Source organism: Falco peregrinus, chromosome 1, assembly GCF_023634155.1.
Source record: "Falco peregrinus isolate bFalPer1 chromosome 1, bFalPer1.pri, whole genome shotgun sequence".
NCBI lineage: Eukaryota > Metazoa > Chordata > Aves > Falconiformes > Falconidae > Falco > Falco peregrinus.
This window is the reverse complement of record NC_073721.1, coordinates 10,694,612-10,713,837: the sequence shown is the minus strand read 5'-3', so window position 1 is coordinate 10,713,837 and position 19,226 is coordinate 10,694,612. Positions and strand designations below refer to the sequence as shown.

Here is a 19,226-nt window from a genome sequence, read left to right as displayed (position 1 = left end):
TTCAACATGGTGTTTATTAAACAGTATAGCTATGTCGTGATAATGGTTTTCACTGTAAATCTGTTTGTTTCATTAGTGTTTTTTTCTTCTATTTTCACTACATTTCTCACATGTAGTACCTTAGGAAGAAATACCACTTTAATCAGGTAATTCCTACTCTGTTTTACAATGACTGCAGAGGGACAGCACTGAATATTTACTTTATCTTGGAGAGAGCTTACAGAGAGAGAAGTACATCATGGTAAAATGTATGTTCACATTCTAACACCCCCAAGCTACTCTGTTCCTCACTTTTTCACAGTAGGAATGACACACAACGATCATTAACAGAGTTTTTGATACATAGGTATAGCAGTTTTCTAATAAATCAAACCACATGATGAAGAAAGATATCTTAAGCTGCATTTTCTCAGGAAATTAAAAATGGTTCACGGTGCATGATACATATCTAGAGTAGTGAGTAATTATAATCATGGCCTAGCAAAAACAATCTACTTCATAATTTTTTATGGTGTTTGTCACTGTCAGACCTAAATGCAGACCTAAATAAATTACTTCTATACTCAAAGTGGCTGTAACAGAAGAATCTAGTCTTTGGCCCTGTCTTCAAGGAAAGCCTCTCAGAACAGGTGGCTGTCTTTAAATTTGTCTTGGACACAGTGTTTTCCAAAAGCTTTTGGAGTGCTTAAAGAGTGGGTTGCTCCAGTCTCAAACTGGTCCTTTCACTGTCCAGTTTCCCCAGGAGCAAGCAGCCTGATCCTGAATTTTCACGTGCTTTGCTTGAGGTCTTCAAAGATGCCTTGCTCCAGAAGAACGCAGTATACCAAGGGGCAATGCTCTCGATCTAGACTGAGGGAAACTTAGCAGGAATGTAATTTCTCTGAAGCAGCTAACAACAGCAGCAACAATCCGGCTGTCAAACAAAACAACGAGCTTTCGCTTTTGCGTATCAGAAGCTACCCCAGGCGATGAGCATGGAAGTATGGATGAAACTGCCATATGAAGAAAGCTGGATACAGCTTGTTTCTAAAAAAGATTACCTCTCTGAAGTACCCTTCTATGGCTTGTTATTACATTAGATTTTCTTGTTCCTTTGCTGCAGCTGTCTTCAAAAGAGAAAATTTACAAAAGCAAACACAGGTGTTTACTCAAGGATCAATCCACCTGCTGTTCTGCTGCTCCACCTACCCCTGTCTCCCCACTACCTGGGCCAGCCGTACAGCAGGATGACTCATCTCTGCATTCTTAAATGATGTATTTTCAGGGGTTTGTTTCTGCAAAAGGAGAAGGAAGGATAAAGACCTCTCTTTAATACAACATCATTTATCTATTTTGCATCTCCTCTTTACCTTTTTTGAAGCAGCAAAATCACAGTGGTTGAACCCTTTGGGCTCCGGAATGCCAGGCTAATGTGCAATTCACCCCTTCATAATGAAAGGCACCATAATTCAAGGGCATCAGCATCGTCCTCCCCCACATAACAATTTACTGAAGCAGCGAAAGGGAAAGAGCTTTCAAAGTTTGTTGCAAAATTTCAGACCTGTGTTTGAACGGAGTTGATGGATTTCCAGAAGCAGAGTGGAGTGATCTGCTTTGAATTAGCCATTATCTTTTACATCCCTCCATGTTCCCTGTCATCACAAAAGAAGATGAGTTACCCTTTAACTTACTGTAGAACAATCTCTGACTACCAGCAAAGGGGTAGTTAATGCTATTGGCAAGGATGATTTAGGAGACAATTTCAAAGCTCAGTTAACTATAAAAACAGAAGTCATGCTAAAGCAGCCTCACTCATTCTGCATACTGAGTGCGAGGGAAGCAGGGCTGAATACCACAGCTGCTGGGAGATGTGACAGTATGATGAGAAACGGTAGTTTCTCACTTTCTCACTCGACCAATGTATCCAGCTTTGCTGACAGGAATAGGCGTTAATCAACTGTTGCTAAAATATAATATACAAACTATGGCATCAGTGCCCAGAACTATCCTGGACCAGATCTGACAGGCCAACGTGTGCAAAGAAGAAATCCTTACCTTACAGATCAAGTAGATTAATCCCTACTTTACAGACTTCTTATTTAAACAAACCAAGTAACCTGACAGCTGCAGACAGACCAGACCAATCTCTAGTATTTGGGAGAAGACTTCATTCTAAATTAATTTCTAAACATATTTTTAAGCCTCCTACAATGAATGTGTCCATTGTTTCATAAAGTCACTTTACAGTCCTTGTTGTGTGCCTTAAGAACAGCAGCAAACAATGCCCCCAGGCCATTTGGCAGTCAGAAGTTTTTATTTGCTTCAACTCTTTTCTTGGATTGGCTTGTTATTCTTACACCATTAAATAGGTACACTTCAGTTTTTTCCACACAAAACCAACCCCCTCCCCTGCACACACACACACACACCCAAAAAAAAGAAGGAGGTGCAGCTGCATATTCGAAATTGTTAAACAAAAATTTTGCTATGGAATCTAATAACCTACAACAGGGGTTCCCAGCATTTTGTATCACTATATGTCCCTCAGTCCTCATCCTCTCTTTTATGACAATATGCATGTTTATCATTAAGATTTTAATTGCAAGCACTACTGAAATAGTTGTTTAATATGGCTTCTTGCATCTTTACTACAGTTGACAGACTGTCGGTAGCAGGAAGCCCACAGTTCAAGAACCACTGATCAACACGTAACACATTTCCCAATGAATATTCAGCTGCCCAAGGCACGATACAGAAATGCTGACATCGAGAGAAAGACCACCAGCATCTCTGGATCGTGTACTGAACTAAACCATAATTTAAGCACCACCACTCCAGAGAGAGTAAAACCAAATAAAACTCCACACATTTATCTGTGTATGTGACAAGTTGACTCTTAATGTTATGATGAGAAATCCAGACTCCTGCAGACACAAAGCACCCTAAATGCACCTGATTCTCCTCCAGCATTTTCAAAATAACAGTAACATTACTTAGTGGGATAAAAATCTGCAAAACAGTCCATGTGGCATATTTAATTTTGTACTATACTCATTTTTATGACCGTCTGCAACCTCCCACTTTATATATTACTCTACAGCATCTTGGTATTGAAAAACTACCATAGATATTTAAAATAGAGAGCCACTGCAAAATTTCTGTGTCACACTCCACTGGTAGGATTGCTAGATGGTCTTTGCCAAAGGCTTGAAGACCCTGGTAAATATTCATTTAACTCTGGCAGTGATCATGATGCCCATCACTGGCCATTTGTTTCCCATACAATCCAAATGCGTAACTTGTTTATCCAGACAGCTCTACTAAAACAATCAGCAATGAGAGAGTTGCCAATGACCACATTTAAATGACTTTTTAAGATTTCAGCCTTAATGTCTCATTGAGATAAATGGACCAATCCCTCCCTTTTACAACTTTTATCCCAAATTTGCAAACTCTGGAAGATGCCACCAAATTTGGTTTTCATTACTTAATGCTGGGAAAAGTTACTGTGGCAGAGGAAATGGAAACTGGTCTCAGCGTGGTCTCCAGAACAAGTATAGCATATTTAGAAGAAAAAAAGAAACTCAAACCACTATTAATAACAGTGGGAATTTCATTCTTCTTTTAATTACTTTACAGTCTACAGGCTACCTGAAATCTAGGGGAAAAAAGAAATCTTTGTTAAGTGAGGCTAAAAAAGACTATGACCCCATTAAACGCACTAGCGAACTACCGTAGGAAAATCTTGCCCATCCTGCTTTTGACAGTACTTTCTGCATTGACCGTTTCCCCATTTCCCTACACTTCAGTCTGTTTCCCCTCCTTAAGCGGATCTGACATTAGCAACGGAAAAGAAACATGCATTTTAACACTAACTTTGCTGGAACTTCCCAAGCAAGTAAGGTAAGGGCTGAAGTGTAGTACCTGAATTAATTTGTTGTGGTTTTCTTAATGTTTAGTTTCTTCTCTCATTGACAACGTGTTTGTAAGCTCATTCTTTCTAAGCAGGGCTAAACTTTGGGGCTCTGGTCAACCCTAACTACATATTGGCTTCTAACGAAAAAAAAAAAAAAAAGGTACAGGCAGGTCTCTGCACAAAAACATCCATCTTGTTCACAGTTTAGGCAACGTACTCCACGATACACAGGTGTATCTGCATCTGTTATCTAGTGATATCTAAGGGCAGTGGTAATTAAAGTTGTTACAATGAGGTTTCCATTGTGGAAAGGGAAAGATGAGGTGTTTGACAGCTTCTCCAAGTCAACTCGGTGACAATAATGCTCCTTTCTAGGTTTTTTTATTTAATGAAAAAAGAACTAAGGCTCAAGGTTTTCATTCTGTTTCAAGACCGTTGGTTCTCAGAAGCTCGAAAGCTAGATGGGGGGGGTGTGTGTGGGTGTGTGTGTGTGGGGGTGTGTGTGTGTAAATCCAAACAAAACATTTTTCCCAGAGAAAATCATATGTCTAAAAAATCACAGGTGCTGTGACAGTGTCTGCACTCTTTACCAGGACATTTGGAAAGGTATTCACGTAGCCCAGTGCAATTTCATTTTCAACGGCAGTTCCACACATTTGTAGGTTTCTGTCCAAATGCCAGAAAAGGCGACAAGGTAACAATTCTGCTTTAAATCAAGACTAACTAGGATTGAATTCACTCCTTGGAAAAGAGGAATAATAGTCTCTCTCTTCTTCATCATGATTTCCTGCCTTTACCTTGCATTCTGCTGGCACATCTAGGGTACATGAAAATCTTCTCAGTATGGGAAATAGGATAACATTACAGGATTGCACCGTATTCCTCTGTAGATTTATTTTGTAAAACACCTTATCAATTCCTTCCACGAGACCGGTACTGCCAGCCAACAGCAGTTAAGCGACTCGTGCCCCAAACCCCATTTTAAAATAAGCACATCTAAACAGAAACACTTAATTGGAAAATGTTGTGGATTTACAATGAATGCATTATTGCTGCAAAAGATATTAACTGTGAAACACAACCAACAACGGGAAAATACAAGCTGCAGTTCTTCAAAAATTCAAATTAGCAAAGCATTGCACTGATAAAGGCAAAACTAGAGGCGAGTTCTCAGCAGCAGAAGTCACAGGCAGACACATGGTCCTGGCAATAGCAATGTAGGATTCAGGGTGGAAAATACTGACAGTAGAGGTATAATACTGATTTTTTTCATGGTTGTTCTGCAATCATTAAATTCTCATTTAATACAAAACATCTACCAAACCATAAAATGTGTTTAACTCTTAAAAAAATAGATCTTCAAATCCTGAGTCTACTTCAACAGTTATCACTCCAATGCATTTCCCTGTCTGTCCGAAGAAGACCGCACACTCCCTAGCCTTCTGGGTGACAAGGCTAGGCCAGACACATAGAGCCTTTTTCCAGGCCCTAACTGGAAATTCTCAGTGCCCATGGGAGGTCTCCCACTCATTGTCTTGAATATGGGAACGCTGAGCATGGTGTTAGAACTCGATTTTTAAAATGACAAAGACCACTACATATCAAATTTATCCCTGGGGATTTTCTGGAAACCAGAAACTCCAGAAGCTCATCTTGACATCAAAGACGTCTAGCTCCTGTCTATTCAGCTGTTAATGATTAACAAGATAAGTATTTTGATATCAACTTTCAAACTGGCATTGACCACAGACTCAAGTTATCACACTTTCTTGAAGAGCCCTGACAGAGCAAATACCAGGCATTAAAATTCAGCGGACTTACAAAGGCTGCATTTGCCCTATTTCTTACACCCTAAGCACAAAACCATAAGAAGGTGAAGTCAATCGTTTCCAACAGAAGTCATTTAACTCACCCAAGGTAGGACCAATTATACACAACCCACATAGATGCTGCTGTCCCACCTGTTCTTAAGATGCTCCCAGTAACAGAAATCCCACAGTGACTGCAGACAACTGATTCCTGTAGCTCCCTGAATCCGCTTTGCTATGATATATAAGCCCTACGTGTTTCAACCATTACTCCATTTTCACCATTACATCTGCCTACTGCATAAACTGAAAAATTTTGACTCTGTGTTTTCTCAGTTGTCTTATCTTTGAGAATAAATATTGCCAGTCATTCCTGGTTTTCTTCAAATACAGCATTTCCTAAACTTCCTGTTATTATCTTTTGCATTCCAAGCAGCACAAAGGCCAGAATACACCATTCAAACCTGGGTACTGCCAGCCATCCTCAGGAAACGGGCTACGTCACTCCACATGGTAATACACTATCACCACCACCAAGGTTTAACAGCGGGAGGGGGTGGGAGGAATCTTTTATCAGACAGATTTTTTAACAACAGAGTATTCCAAAAAAATAAGTAAAACATCCCTGTTACCAGTCTCCTTATTACTCTGACATATGTAACTATTATACCCAAGCTGAAATGAGTTTGTGTTACCAACCTAAATACTTAAATAATCTCCCTTACTGTCTCCTAGAAGTTATGTTGTGGACAAAAAATTCTGAAAGGCTGAAGCCGAGACGTGCACAGAGTCTTCTAATTTGCTTTCTAATTGTCAGGTACTTCGGATGTCTGTGTCACAATGCCAGGATGTCCTGTGCAGAGGTGGACAGAATTTTTTTGATAAAGTGAAAAATTGCCACCCAGCTGCATGACGCCAGGAGACAAAACTTCAATAAATTATTGCAGAAATTATAAGAATACAAACAAAAACAGGGCCTGTGGCAACCAGATTTAAAGAAGAATGGGGGAGAGGGCAAGAAGAAAAACCTTGGGCTTTCTGTTCTTGCTTCTTTTCTTTAGGCATTTACTGCCCTGAAACTTTTGCCCAATTTTCATTTCAACTTTTATTAGACTAAAATCTAAGAAGAGAAAGAGTTAAATAAAGACCCTTTCCCCAACAATAACAGGGTCATTTAAATGCCTCAATATTGCAAGGAAAAAAATTATTTATAAATGTTTCCATTTTTCACACAGTTTTATAGATATCTGCCACAGTCTCTTAAGATGATCCTGCTTGCTGTTGAAGTTGCAGCAACTAACTTTTCAAATGTTTGGGTTATTTTCTCTCTCTCTCTCTCTCTTTTTTAAATACCAGAGAATCTGGAAACTGTATATTATAAGCTCTCACTATCCAAAAAATCCTTAGCAAAGCCATTTAGGACAACTCTTCTGATCTTCACAAAGGCAAAAGTTTATCAAAGCAATAAAACTTTCAAAATGCTTTCTCATTCAGAGCATGTCAGCAATGCTGCACTGAAATGTGCAATAAAATTTATATTACAGCCATATTGTTCCCCCTCATTACTTTAAAACCTCTACGGTCAAACCCAAAATTCAAACACACCCACTGCATTTTTTGTTTCATAACTGGGATTGGGATGAGCCATTGAACAGGAATCATCTCCCTCGGTCCTTTTTACTTCAATGACCTCCATGGGCTCAGCTAGAGAAACCTCTACCCTGAATTGCTCAAAAGCAGGAAAGGCGATTATCCTCATTTCTTCGTATTTGTTTCTGTATTTCTTTCCAAAGACACTGTGACTATTCAAAACACAAGTGGGTACCTAGTACAGAACTCGCAGTTCAACAGCAGCAGCACAAGTGATCCAGGGTAGCGGAGCACCACGAACTGTCGCCAAACATCAACAGCTCCAAGAAACAACAGGCCTACAGAAAGGATTAAGGGCAGATCTCACCTGGTCTAACTCAGGGAAGTTAGTTACACAATTAAAAGGGCTACCCAGTAAAACTCTCTTAAATAAATACGTAAATAATTATACGTACACACATAGAACTTTGTTCATGCCTTCAGTGAAAAGTATCTCAAATGAGTACCTTAGCCACATGGAGAAGGTGGCCAGGAGCATTGTATCTGGTCTCCAGGTGACAAGGCAGGAGAGAGAATCCAAATTAGCTCCAAACATGCCAGCCTAGATACTGTGAACTAAGGCAACAGGGAGCTCAGTGCGAGCTACCCTCCCCGACGCTCCTGAGCAGTAACAGCACATGCTGCTTGCAGACCAGCTGCATCATGGTGTTCTGCAGGCAGCAACAGAAGTTTGAGTTGTTACACTTACTTGCAAGTACTCACACAACAGGAAAGCCTGCTTTTCAGAGGCACGCACTAGGAAAGGGGAACTTTACATCAAAGGGTAGCAAAGGCACATTTGGCACCTGAATGCACGGCCACAGTTTTAACTCTGGGAACTCCTGTGCCACTCCTCACAGCGCTTTGATTCAGCAGTCCCAGTCTGCCATGCTTTGCTAATATGGGGTAAACCTAAGCATATGCCTAAGTGCTTCAGAGATATAAGGAGGCTCCATTAAAGTGCTTTACAAAATGACATTTTTCATGCTGGAGGTGCCAAAGCAGCACTAGGTTGTTAATGAGCATCAGATACTTTCTCCAAAGGTCCTGTCAGAACTTCCCAGTTATCATGTTGCCATTTCACATGACGGTATCAAAACAGCCAACGCGCTCTACCCAAATACACTCCCATTTCCCGACTCCCAACTTGAATTTTTAATATTTTTTTTTCCTGGAAAATAAACTTCTCCTTTTCCTAGTAAAATAAAAACTTTAAGCCTTTTCCTGATGAGTTTCTGTATCCTCTCTCCTTTCCCCTCGCTGTTATTCGGATTTCACAAACAGCACCCTTTTGCCTTACAGCCTTGCAGACCGCAAAGCAATGGCAATATAATTTAGAAATACTTTCATATAACTTGCCAGCATCTATTTTTATTCTTTGTAAAAGAAAGCCTGATTGCAGCCCTAGAGCACATGCACATTTCAAACCCTCTCCTACTTTGAGATGACTGCCATGAATGTATGTATTAATCATTCTATACTGGGTATTTGCATCTAAGTAGACATGATTTATTTATTTATATATTTATATATTAATATACATGTATAATATATATTAATATACAAGTATAATATATATTAATATAGTTAATATATATTACACGTGCATATTAATATATAAATATGTAAATAAAAAACAGCTGTTTAAAGCCATAGATGACTGTTACGGGCTAAATTTCAGTAAGCCACAGTTTTTCTTTGACTTTATGTTCCATTTTATTTGTATTAATCTGAATTCTTTCTTCCCCACCCCACTCACCCCCCCGTGCAAAACAGCAGGCACGCTGCTATCTTCTTCCCAAACACACAGCAGCAACACAAAAAGCTGCTTTCAACCTGATAGGTAATTTTTGAGGAACACAGTGGCAGGGGATGGAGAAGATAACCTAGAGAATCAAATCCACTCTCGCCAACATCTTGTAAGCCATTCATATTTCTTACACTCTCATTTTTCTTTGCACAGAAATGCTTTTCAATGTCTACTGATTGATAATAGGATATGGCAAAAACCTCCAGAAGCCAGTCAGTATAGAAACATCCTCTATGGGAGTCAAAGGGAGCTGCTCTGCAACATCCTTGTTAGGGACCCATCTGAAAGTCTCAGCTCTTGATGTAGGAAAGGTGTGTAAAGAACTATCCATAATTACATATCTACTCCTCACAAAAAAACAGAGAAACTTCCTCTGTGCCTTTAAGCCACTGGGAGATTTAAGTCTCATCTCCAAGCCAGCTTTGGAATGGCACTGACCAGGCTCCTGGATGCCAGCTCTAATTCAATGCAACGCTACTCTTTCGGGGGCTTCAGAGATACGTGAAATTCTGGTCTGCTGATGTCTACATGAGTTTTGCCATTATTCACATGAAAAGAACAGATAACGGAATTGTTCCTATCAGAAAACTTGCTGTTTGGGGAAACTCTGAATTAGGGGAAAAACCTAGATTTAATTTTATTATCCGAGACTGAAATTTGTCTTACTTAGAAGAAAGCCATAATGGACAGGAAAAAAAACAACCATTACAGCAACACAAGTAACTTTGTTATATCAGTTAAATATATTGTTTAATTCGTTTTCTAAATGCATACGCTGAAAAGCCATTAGACAGCCATTAGGAGTAATATATCCATTTTCTTTTTACAATCACCTGATTTAGTTAGCCAAATTTCTGAAGTAATTCAGTCAAAAAACATTTTTGGCACTATTATGCCAGTAAAGTTTCCAATTCCCTTTTTTGGCTGTAATCACTGTAATTTTTCCTCAAGCTCTATAGCACTGAAGATCATCTTCATTTCAGGTGATTTACAGAGCATCTCTTTCAGGTAAAAATACATCTGGTATGTTTATAGTCCCATGTCAAGATCCAGAAGTCTGAAACTATTCAGCTATTTTAATGAAGTAATCTTCAAGAAAACCAGTTTTATGTTCTCCTTCTGGGGGGGGGGGGGGGGGGGGAGGGGGGGGAGGTTGTGGAGACAAAACATCTGAAGAAAAAGATAGCTTTAGATACCTTTTTTAAAAAAACTAAGTTCCAAAAGGAGCAAAATCCACCTGTCTATTCACACCTCAGCTGACTTACTATTTTATTAACAAAAACCTTCTTAATAACCTTATTAACAAGCAACATATCTACATGAAAACTTGTCAAAAGACTAACGTTCTGAAAGCCACCAATGTATCCCACTAACAAAAGACAAGATCCAACTGTAAAAATAAAGCCTCTGAACAGATTTTATTCTACAGCTACCTACAGCTTCTCTGATATTGTTATTTGTTGATGCATTAACACTCTAGAGATTCTCTAAAGTTTTTCCCCCACTTTATGTCAGCTCCAGTATGGGGTTATGCGACAGGCAATCATCAATGCATATGACATGCAAAGGAAAATGTTACTGATTTTGTATTTGACAAAAAATGAAGAGAGAGTGTGAGACAACGAGTAAATCTGTAGCACAGCTGTTAATGGAACTGGAATCCTGATCTAACCAAACTAATACGCAAACCTCAAATCTATCCTTCTACAGTAATTGCTTTATTTATTCTTGCAATGCTTCAGTTATTTGCTTTCCAAAACGTAATAGAAAGTTTTTTTTAAAAAAAATAATCATCTGAAGAATAAACAATTCCAAAGTTTCCTCTGAATAATCTGGTGAATTTTTAAGAATTTCTGCTTCTGCCAAACCAAAGTAAAGTAGAAAGTAAGGGCTTGTAACAGCCTCAGCACCATGAGCGTGCCTCAGTCCTGAAAGAGCATGCTCTTAGCATACACCTTGTTCATGCAGAGAGTCACCACCTGCCTTAAAGTAAGTTTTGCAACTTCATTAATACAAACATTTGCATCCAATAAGCAGTGTTGGGCAATCTGCTGCATTTCAAAACTGAGAGATATTTCCAGTCAACCACCAACTGGCACCACGTTTGGTCCTGACGGAAAGCTGAGGGATGCCAATGTATGAATAAAGCAAAGCCTCTCCTCACCGCAGATGGACTCTAAGCGACCTTTACGCAAAAAGGCTCTCTAGAACACAGCACACGCCTATGCTATGGATTTTTTCCAACCTATAGCATATTTGTGTTTGCTAGTTTGCATGATAGGGGAGCTAACAGCCCAGGAGGAACACGAGCAATGAATTCTCATTTACTGATAGTATGTCTCCTTTAAATATGCACTATGCATAAAACAGTACAGTTGCTAAATGAGGTGCTGAGGAGAGATCTACTACTCAGTTTCCCTCTAACCAGTGACCTCAGTTCAAATCCTAAAAAGACTAGAATTAGTACTCGCCTCGTTACCAGCCTGAGCAGCGGTGCCAAGAATGCAAGTACAGCAACAAGCGAACAAATCCTTTCCCTCCTGCCAGGGGCCAAAGTGAGGGAGAAGGGAAGCAACAGAGATTAACAAAATACATGTTTTCTCACCAGTCACGTCTGTCCTCTCAGTAGAAGAAAGAAAAAAAAATAATTTAAAGGTCTATAATATGACATAGGGATGGAAAACTGAACATGGGCATGCTACTGAATGTGCATCTTGTATTCAGGTGCTGAACCAACGCTGCCATACAAACAAACAGCTTACGTTAATACAAGAAATCTTTGTTAGTCAAAACCTAACGAATGAGGGTTTTAACATTAAAATGTTGGCTTTTTGTAATCTTCACATTAGTCTCCTTTATACTGCCTTTATGATAGTAACAAAATTCATGAATGAAGCCAAAGACCAAGACTCCAACAAACTGATTGGCACAACTGATCAAGCCAATACTGCATGTTGCCCTGACATGCACCCTGAGGAGACAGGCAGATAGGAAAACACGGGACAGAAGGTATAGCAAAAATAACAATGAGAAGTGAAGGGCATTAAATACAATGCAAACATGGATCCTACTAGCATTAATTAAAAAAACCCAACATTCTTTTTTTATGGAAAATGCTGTTGATTGTGAACTTCAGTGCAGAATTTTGTTTGTGGAGGAACTGGAAAGTGAAGGACCTGGGAATAGCATTAAAGTGAGGAGAGATACTAAGCCTAGAGGGCCACAGAGGGCCCAGGCACCTTCCCTGCGAATTAGCAGGAGCTCTGGGATGAACCCTGCAATCAGTCCTGTGCAGTGAAGCAGCAGTTTCGCAGTCCATGCAGGTGGAAGCAGGCGACTGGAGTGAGGGGAAGCACCGGCACCACCAGCAGCAAGGCACCTGGGGAAGAGCCAGCGCATAAGATGCTGAACATCTGGGCAGAGAAAAATAACCAAAGGAGTAAAGAACCGAAGTGTATAACTAATACTCTTTTTTCCCTCCAACAACAAGGTTTGAAATTTCTTCGTAACTCTCAGACCCTCTCCAAATAAGACATGTAAGATCTAATGAAGTGCCTCTCACTTTTCTCCACAGATTCCCTTTGCCCACACCCTACAGTGGTGTCTGTCTGACCAGATCACTGCCAAAATGACAGGCACACAAACAAATTTATGGCGGTCTTTAGCCTGGTCCCTAACTCAAGTCAATGATCTGTGCTCCATGGTTTAATCTGGTTAGCACTGTTTTCACCTGAAAATGTTAGTGCACAGGTGATTTTTATTTTTTTTTTTTTAAGAATCACATAGGTGCTCTTTTCCTAGGGAAAGCATCTGTTTTCTATCATTAAATATAAATATTACACAAAACAGCTAAACTTTGGGGAGAAGAATGTCAATATTTGCACTGTTGGTTTCTAAGGTCTGTCCTTGATCTGGATGCATGAGTTGAGCCAGGACTTGTAAATTGTAACCAGTTAAAATAAAACATTAACAGTAACCCTAGCAGCATCGATCCCATACAGTGCTTAAATGAGTATCAGAACCAACACATTCATCAGCAGTTTCATATCGCAGTCAATAAAATAGTTTGAATAACCTGTATTCAAGAGCACATTTGCTGAAGTAGCACCTCTGTCATTTCCACATCGAAGCAGGTTTCCCTTCCAATTTCACAAAGCATGCATACTGTAATGCTTACAGACTTTGTTTTATTCACTGAAAATAGATTATCTCTTCAAAAGTATTCCCTTTAATAACATAAATGACAGACAAGTCAATCCTACCAAGTTTTTCCCACAGGTACTCTTCTCTACCCTTAACTGGACAAGGTCCTTCTCCTTCATCAATGAGCTTCCAGAAAGGAATCAAAACTCCAGTGCCAAGCAGCCATGCAGCATGCTGTGCAAGTAAACACCCTGAAGCCTACAACTGACAAGACATAAAACTTTTGAAATACGCATGCGCACACTCCATAATACAAATCTGCATTTCTTTCAATTGATACCGCTGAAAGGGACAGAAGTCTTAATTTGAAAAGAATCGTTCCTTTTATTTTCTCTGTTTTCGAGGCTGCCGCTTGTTAATACCAGTGCCCACAAGAGACTCACACATTGCTTACGGTGTGAAAGCAGCAAGGCAGCAGCCCTTCTGCTTCGGAAGAAACAGCCCCGTGTGCTTTTTGAAGCCCACCAATACAAAAGAACCAGATCTAATCCTTTCAGCTAACGGCACGCTCACCAGATGGATTAATCCAGCTCACTTGGTAAAATGCAAACTCATTCCAAGTTAGAGAAAACCTTTGGGTTAGTTGGGAGCACGTGTTTCAAGAACTACGAGACTAGGCTTTCCAAAACCCCATGGGTTAAACAAACTGAAGATGTACGAACAGGAGGCAAGTGCAAGAGTATCGCTGCGTGCTGACTTTGGGAGGGAATCCTCTATGACAGAGTCTTGCCCAGGCGAGAGAGATTCCATCACAACACCTGGCAAGAGCACAACATAGTTACCATTGAAGAATCTCTGGCGTTCCCCTAGGACGGAGCCCACTGAAGTTCCTCTGTGTTCCTCCTCCTGCCAGGGGACCACAGCATCACACCAGGTAGCTCCGTTTCTAAACTGGAACTCTATGCACACAGGGGTTTTGCTAACACCTCTGAGACATAACTACTCACCTTACCCCTGTTTTCAAGTCGGCTTTTATTATATAAATAGGAATTAGTGTCACACATCTAAACAATGTGAAACACTGCTTCTCCAGCAACAGACACCCATGTGACACTGCTAACATGTTAGACTTCTTGAAATAACTATGAATACAATTACCCTAAAGTGTGATCCTAAATGTATACAAGTTTTCTTCCCCATAGTTTTAGTAAAAATCAAGGGGAATCAAGTATTAAGCCTCAGCAGTCAAAGAGGAGAGCATAAACAAAATGACTATTTGAAATTATAAGCAAGTGGTATGGAAAAAAAAAGTCTACTTGGCCGTCTATTCTACTCAAATAAATTGACTCCTATAATATTCCTCCAAGCTATGAACAGATCCAAGAGTTAGCAATTTATGGTCACATTTAATAATAAAAAATCTTTCAAAATGATTTCCAATTGCTTAGGTCCAATACTTAAAGAAGAAAGATTTACATATCTTTCCTGAGTGGGTAGAAGACCCAGAAGACACAAACCCAACTCCTTTTCCCACCCGTGAATTTCAGAGTGAAATACATATAAAGTTATACAAGTAAAAGTAAACTCAAATAACGGTCCAACTGAAACAAAAACAATGAAGGGGAAAAAAAACCAACAAAAACCACCACACAAGAAAGCACCTAGGGAGTTCCAAGCACCAGTTCAGTACGTGCAATATTCTAGGGCATCACAGCACCAACAGCAGCAAGTTCATCTGTCCAGCTTAAACAGCAAGCACTGAAAATCATTTTCAAGCAAATGCATGTGACTCATTTTGGCTAATGAAACTGTACCCCTCAAACTGAAGAGCTTCAGTAAATTACATTTCTCCTAATTCTGCCAAAAACATTAAAGAAAATGGATTTGCCAAAGAGAAAAGCAAAGTAGGCATGATAGATCATCCATTAGCAATACAAGTAAGGCTAATTCTTCCTGACAGTGAAATGACTTGGGATAGAACTCGTTGTTTTGCTTGGGTTCTTTTTTTTTTTTTTTTTTTTTTTTTTTTTGCCAGTAAGTGTTTAGACATATATCCCATATATCACATTTTATTCCCAGACATCCTAGGTCTGAGCACCAGCGAGTTATGAAGATCAGGCCTTAACAATAAAGTACTAGGAAAATAAAGAATATGAGCAACTTGAGGCATCTTAGCATACTAAAAAGAAAAATCAAATAAAACAGGCTTTATAATCTCTGCAAGTTACAGAAAGTAGTTTAAGGTGGTGTGAACTAACACAATCAATTTGAAACAATAATGAGAAGGAACAAGTTGCACATTTTACAGAGAATCACAAGTATAAAATTAATGCTGCACTTTACTCTCTGTTATACCAGCTAACAAACTGCTGGGCTGGTTCAGGGTTTGCTTTTTTTCATAAACGCACTTTCGGTGTGCAAGGTTGTCCTGCATTCTCTGGCGCACAACAACTTTGATTTATTTGTGTAAACATCAGAAATGCACTAGCAAACAAAGCCATATGGAAGAAAGAGAGATATAATGGCTCCTCTGTTTTAGAAACTTGACATCTGTGGACAGCATCATCTAAGTTACAACCCAGTAACTTTTCATATTTCGGTCCTTTCTATTTATCAATCCAAGCCCCACTGAAATTGATGATGCCAAAAGCTCCGGGAGGGGGACAACGGAGTACTAATGTTGTAGAAACTTACAATAGGAATACACTTGAATATTCTGCCCTTTCACATCATAAATTTTAAGAACAAGGGAACTCACATCTGTTCTAACTTAGCCTTACCGCTTAAAAAACAAAGACCAGCTATCGGGGTTATTTACACACCGTTGGCGTTCGGGGAACGGCCGTGGCAGCCGGACCCAGCCCGGTGGCATCGCTGCCCTCCGCCCCGCAGCCCCCGCCGGACCGGGCTCGGTACTTACCCCCGCAGAGCAGCAGGACGGCGGCCGCCCGCCCCGCCGAGCGCATCTTCCCCCGCGCCGGGGCTCCGCCGGCCGCGCTCCGGGCCGCTCCGCGCCGGGCTCAGTCGGGCCGGCCCATGGCTCCGGGCGAGCCGCGGGGGGACGCGCCGAGCCGGGCGAGGGACGGGAGGGACCGCGCCGGGATGCGCCTCCGCCGGCCGCTTCCCTCGGTCCTCCCGCGTCCCGCCCCGCTGCCACCGGCCGGGAAAGAGCCTTCGCGTCCCCTCTGCGCTACCGGCGCCTCTCGGGCTCTGCGGGGAGAAGCCGAAGTCACGGCGAAGCCCCGCTCCGCCGCGCCTGCCACCGAGACCCCCGCGCTGCCCGGGCGGCGGCACCGCCCGGCTCGGGCCAGCCCCCGGCCCCTCCTCCGCGCCCGGCCGAGGCCGCCGCTCCTCGCTCCCCGGGGCCGCCCCCGGCCGCCCCGCGCTCCCGCCCCGCCCGGCGGGCAGCCCCCGCCCCGCCCGCGGAGCCGCCGCGGAGGGGAGCGGAGGGGCCGCGGCGGCGGCTCCGCCCCGAGCATCACCCGGCGGGCAAGGTGCGGGGGGCCGGGGTGGCGGGGTCGGCGGCGCGGGGTCCCGGCCCGGGGGAGGGGGGGGTGTGGGCAGCACGCGAGCCGCGCAAACACACCAGGTGCGAGACAAAGCAGGGACAGGCGCTGCGGCACCGGGGTGTAGCCAAGTGGCCGCCTCCCCCCCCAAACACATTAACCGTGTTGAATAATTGATCCTGGGGCGAGGAGGCAGTGCCTCCCCGCCGGGGGAGGATGCTCTCAGCGATGCGCTCTGCCTGGCAGGCGCCCAAAGTACCCGGGCGCGCACCCCGCCGGGCGGCCAAACGCCACTTTTAAACCGCAAGCAGCGGGAAGAACAGCATCACCATCATCATCGCAGGAAGAAAATACTCTCACCGAGACAAACCAAAAATACGCTTGAACAACGCAGGTGGGGCTGGCTGGGAAGCGCAGCCCGCAAAAACCGCCGCTAACGCGCCCCGCTGCCCGAGCCCCCCCACCCCCCCTCCCCGGGCGAGCCCCGCCGCCCCCCGCACAGCCCCGCCGCGCCGGCTCCGCGCCCCCCGGGGCCGCCCCGGCCAGTCGGCCGAGGGCACCCCTGCCCCGTGCCCTTCACCTCTCCGCGCAGGGCACCCGCCACCCGCGGGGGACGCGCTGCCCGCCCCCGCCCCATGGCCGCCGGTGCCTCGGCAGCGCCGCGCTGCTCCCGGCGGGTCCCGGCTCGGCTCGGCAGCCCCCGCTCCGCACGCCCCGGGGCGAGCCCGCACCGCACAGCAGCGCGGCAGCGCTGCGATTTCACCTGCCCAGCAAGGACGGCTGCGGGGGACTCACACATGTATCAAACGAGAAATTCTCTCGAGCCTAGCAAGGACTCTGCTGCAACCAACCAGCGTGGCAAGAGGCGAAATACAAGAAATCACCCTGCAGAACTGGTAGCAGAACCAGCCTATTTCAGCTGCCCTGTTAGATTCCCAGCAGGCATTCCCATGGGCTCCATCAAGCTTGGGAAAACAGTACGTGCAAGCACCTGAAGGGGTAATAATGAATTCAAGAACAACGCTAGCGACCACCGTAAATAGGTCGCATTCGAAGCCACCTAACAGCATAAACGCAACTTTCCAATACTTACTCAGGTGCACAAGTGTGTGTGGGGCTTTCACAAATGCCCGCAAGGGGGAACTGGGAAGTGTGTTTGGGATGTCTCCATACACCAAGGGAAAGGCTATAGCAAAGAAAGCAACGTATAAAACATTAACATTAAATCAATGCTTTGTGGAGAAATGTCTTTACGTTGAGCTGAGCTTTATCTTAAATCATATTTAAAAGCACGCACAGTATACAAATCAATATTGATGCCATCTAAAATACACCACTATCATCTGCACTGATAAATGCCAGTTTCCATCCAGGACAAAGTGACTTCTTGGAAGAATTTCAAGGACTTCCAATCTCTTCTGGCATCTCGGCAACTGAAGCCAAAGCTGTACTCTTCTGCCAACTTCAGGCTCTGCTCCAGCGTATTAAAACTGGTTTGAGATGCCATCGTGTTCGTCATACAAGGAGCAGAAGGAAGGTCATCAGAATAATTTTTTCATTTGATTCCCAGGCTTTTAAGTTAAGCAGATTTATACGTTTTCAAGGATCACAGTTTACACATAGCACACATGGGAAAAAGTTGCCAACTTGAATGAGAAAGGGGCCAAATACTAGCGTCTTCGGTGTTCCAGCTATTGGGATTGTCACTGTATGTTAATGTAGCCACCATCCGTTCTGGAGCTGTTCTCCTTCATGGTCTCCAGTACACTGCAAGCCTTCAACAAGGAAACATGATGGTATATTGAGGAAACAGAGTTAATCCAGGAAACACAGCCTACCATACGGGAGACAAAAATAACTGCCGCCACTCATGAAACCTTGCAAAAGCCTATCAAAATGGAGGCATTTTGAATTTTCACTCAGAATTCAAACTTCGGGGGGGAAAAAAGGAAACCTTTCCTGCCCAGCCTTGTTTCTAGACCCCTAAAGAGGCCCAGCACAGACTGTGAAGCATCTGCCCCTGAGTTTGCTAGAGGAACACAAGCCTACAACAACCATCTCCTTCCAACGGTTTACTTCTACTCTGATGTGGATAAAATACACATTCGTGTCATTCACTTGGTTTCTTTGTCTGAAGGCTTTTTGAAAACTGAATGAAAATCAGTGCTAGTAAATGGGAAATAAAAAGCTGTGTGTCCTTAACTCTCCAGACAAGCTCAAGCTGTATAGTGACATCTCCCATGACTCTCCTAGCAAAAATACTTCGGAAATAAATGGACGCTTTCCCGCATGCTGGTACAATTGTGAAACTATGGCTCATACTCTTTCTTTCTTTTTTTTTTTTTTTCCTGCTTTGAGTCATTCATTTGGCACAGCAGACTGAGCTATTAAATTATTGTATTTTTTTCTTTTATAAAGGCACCCTGAGATGTCTT

General features: G+C 42.7%; 1 protein-coding gene across 1 annotated transcript in view; it reads right to left on the bottom strand.

The window, feature by feature from the left end:
* RET (ret proto-oncogene) overlaps positions 1 to 16,629 on the bottom strand; it is an 88,263-nt gene extending 71,634 nt beyond the window's left edge. The window contains exon 1 of the mRNA XM_055792443.1: positions 16,206 to 16,629. Within this exon, the coding sequence (XP_055648418.1) occupies positions 16,206 to 16,251 (46 nt within the window). The 5' untranslated portion in view covers positions 16,252 to 16,629. The remainder of the gene's footprint in view (positions 1 to 16,205) is intronic.
* Positions 16,630 to 19,226: the final 2,597 nt, after the last annotated feature.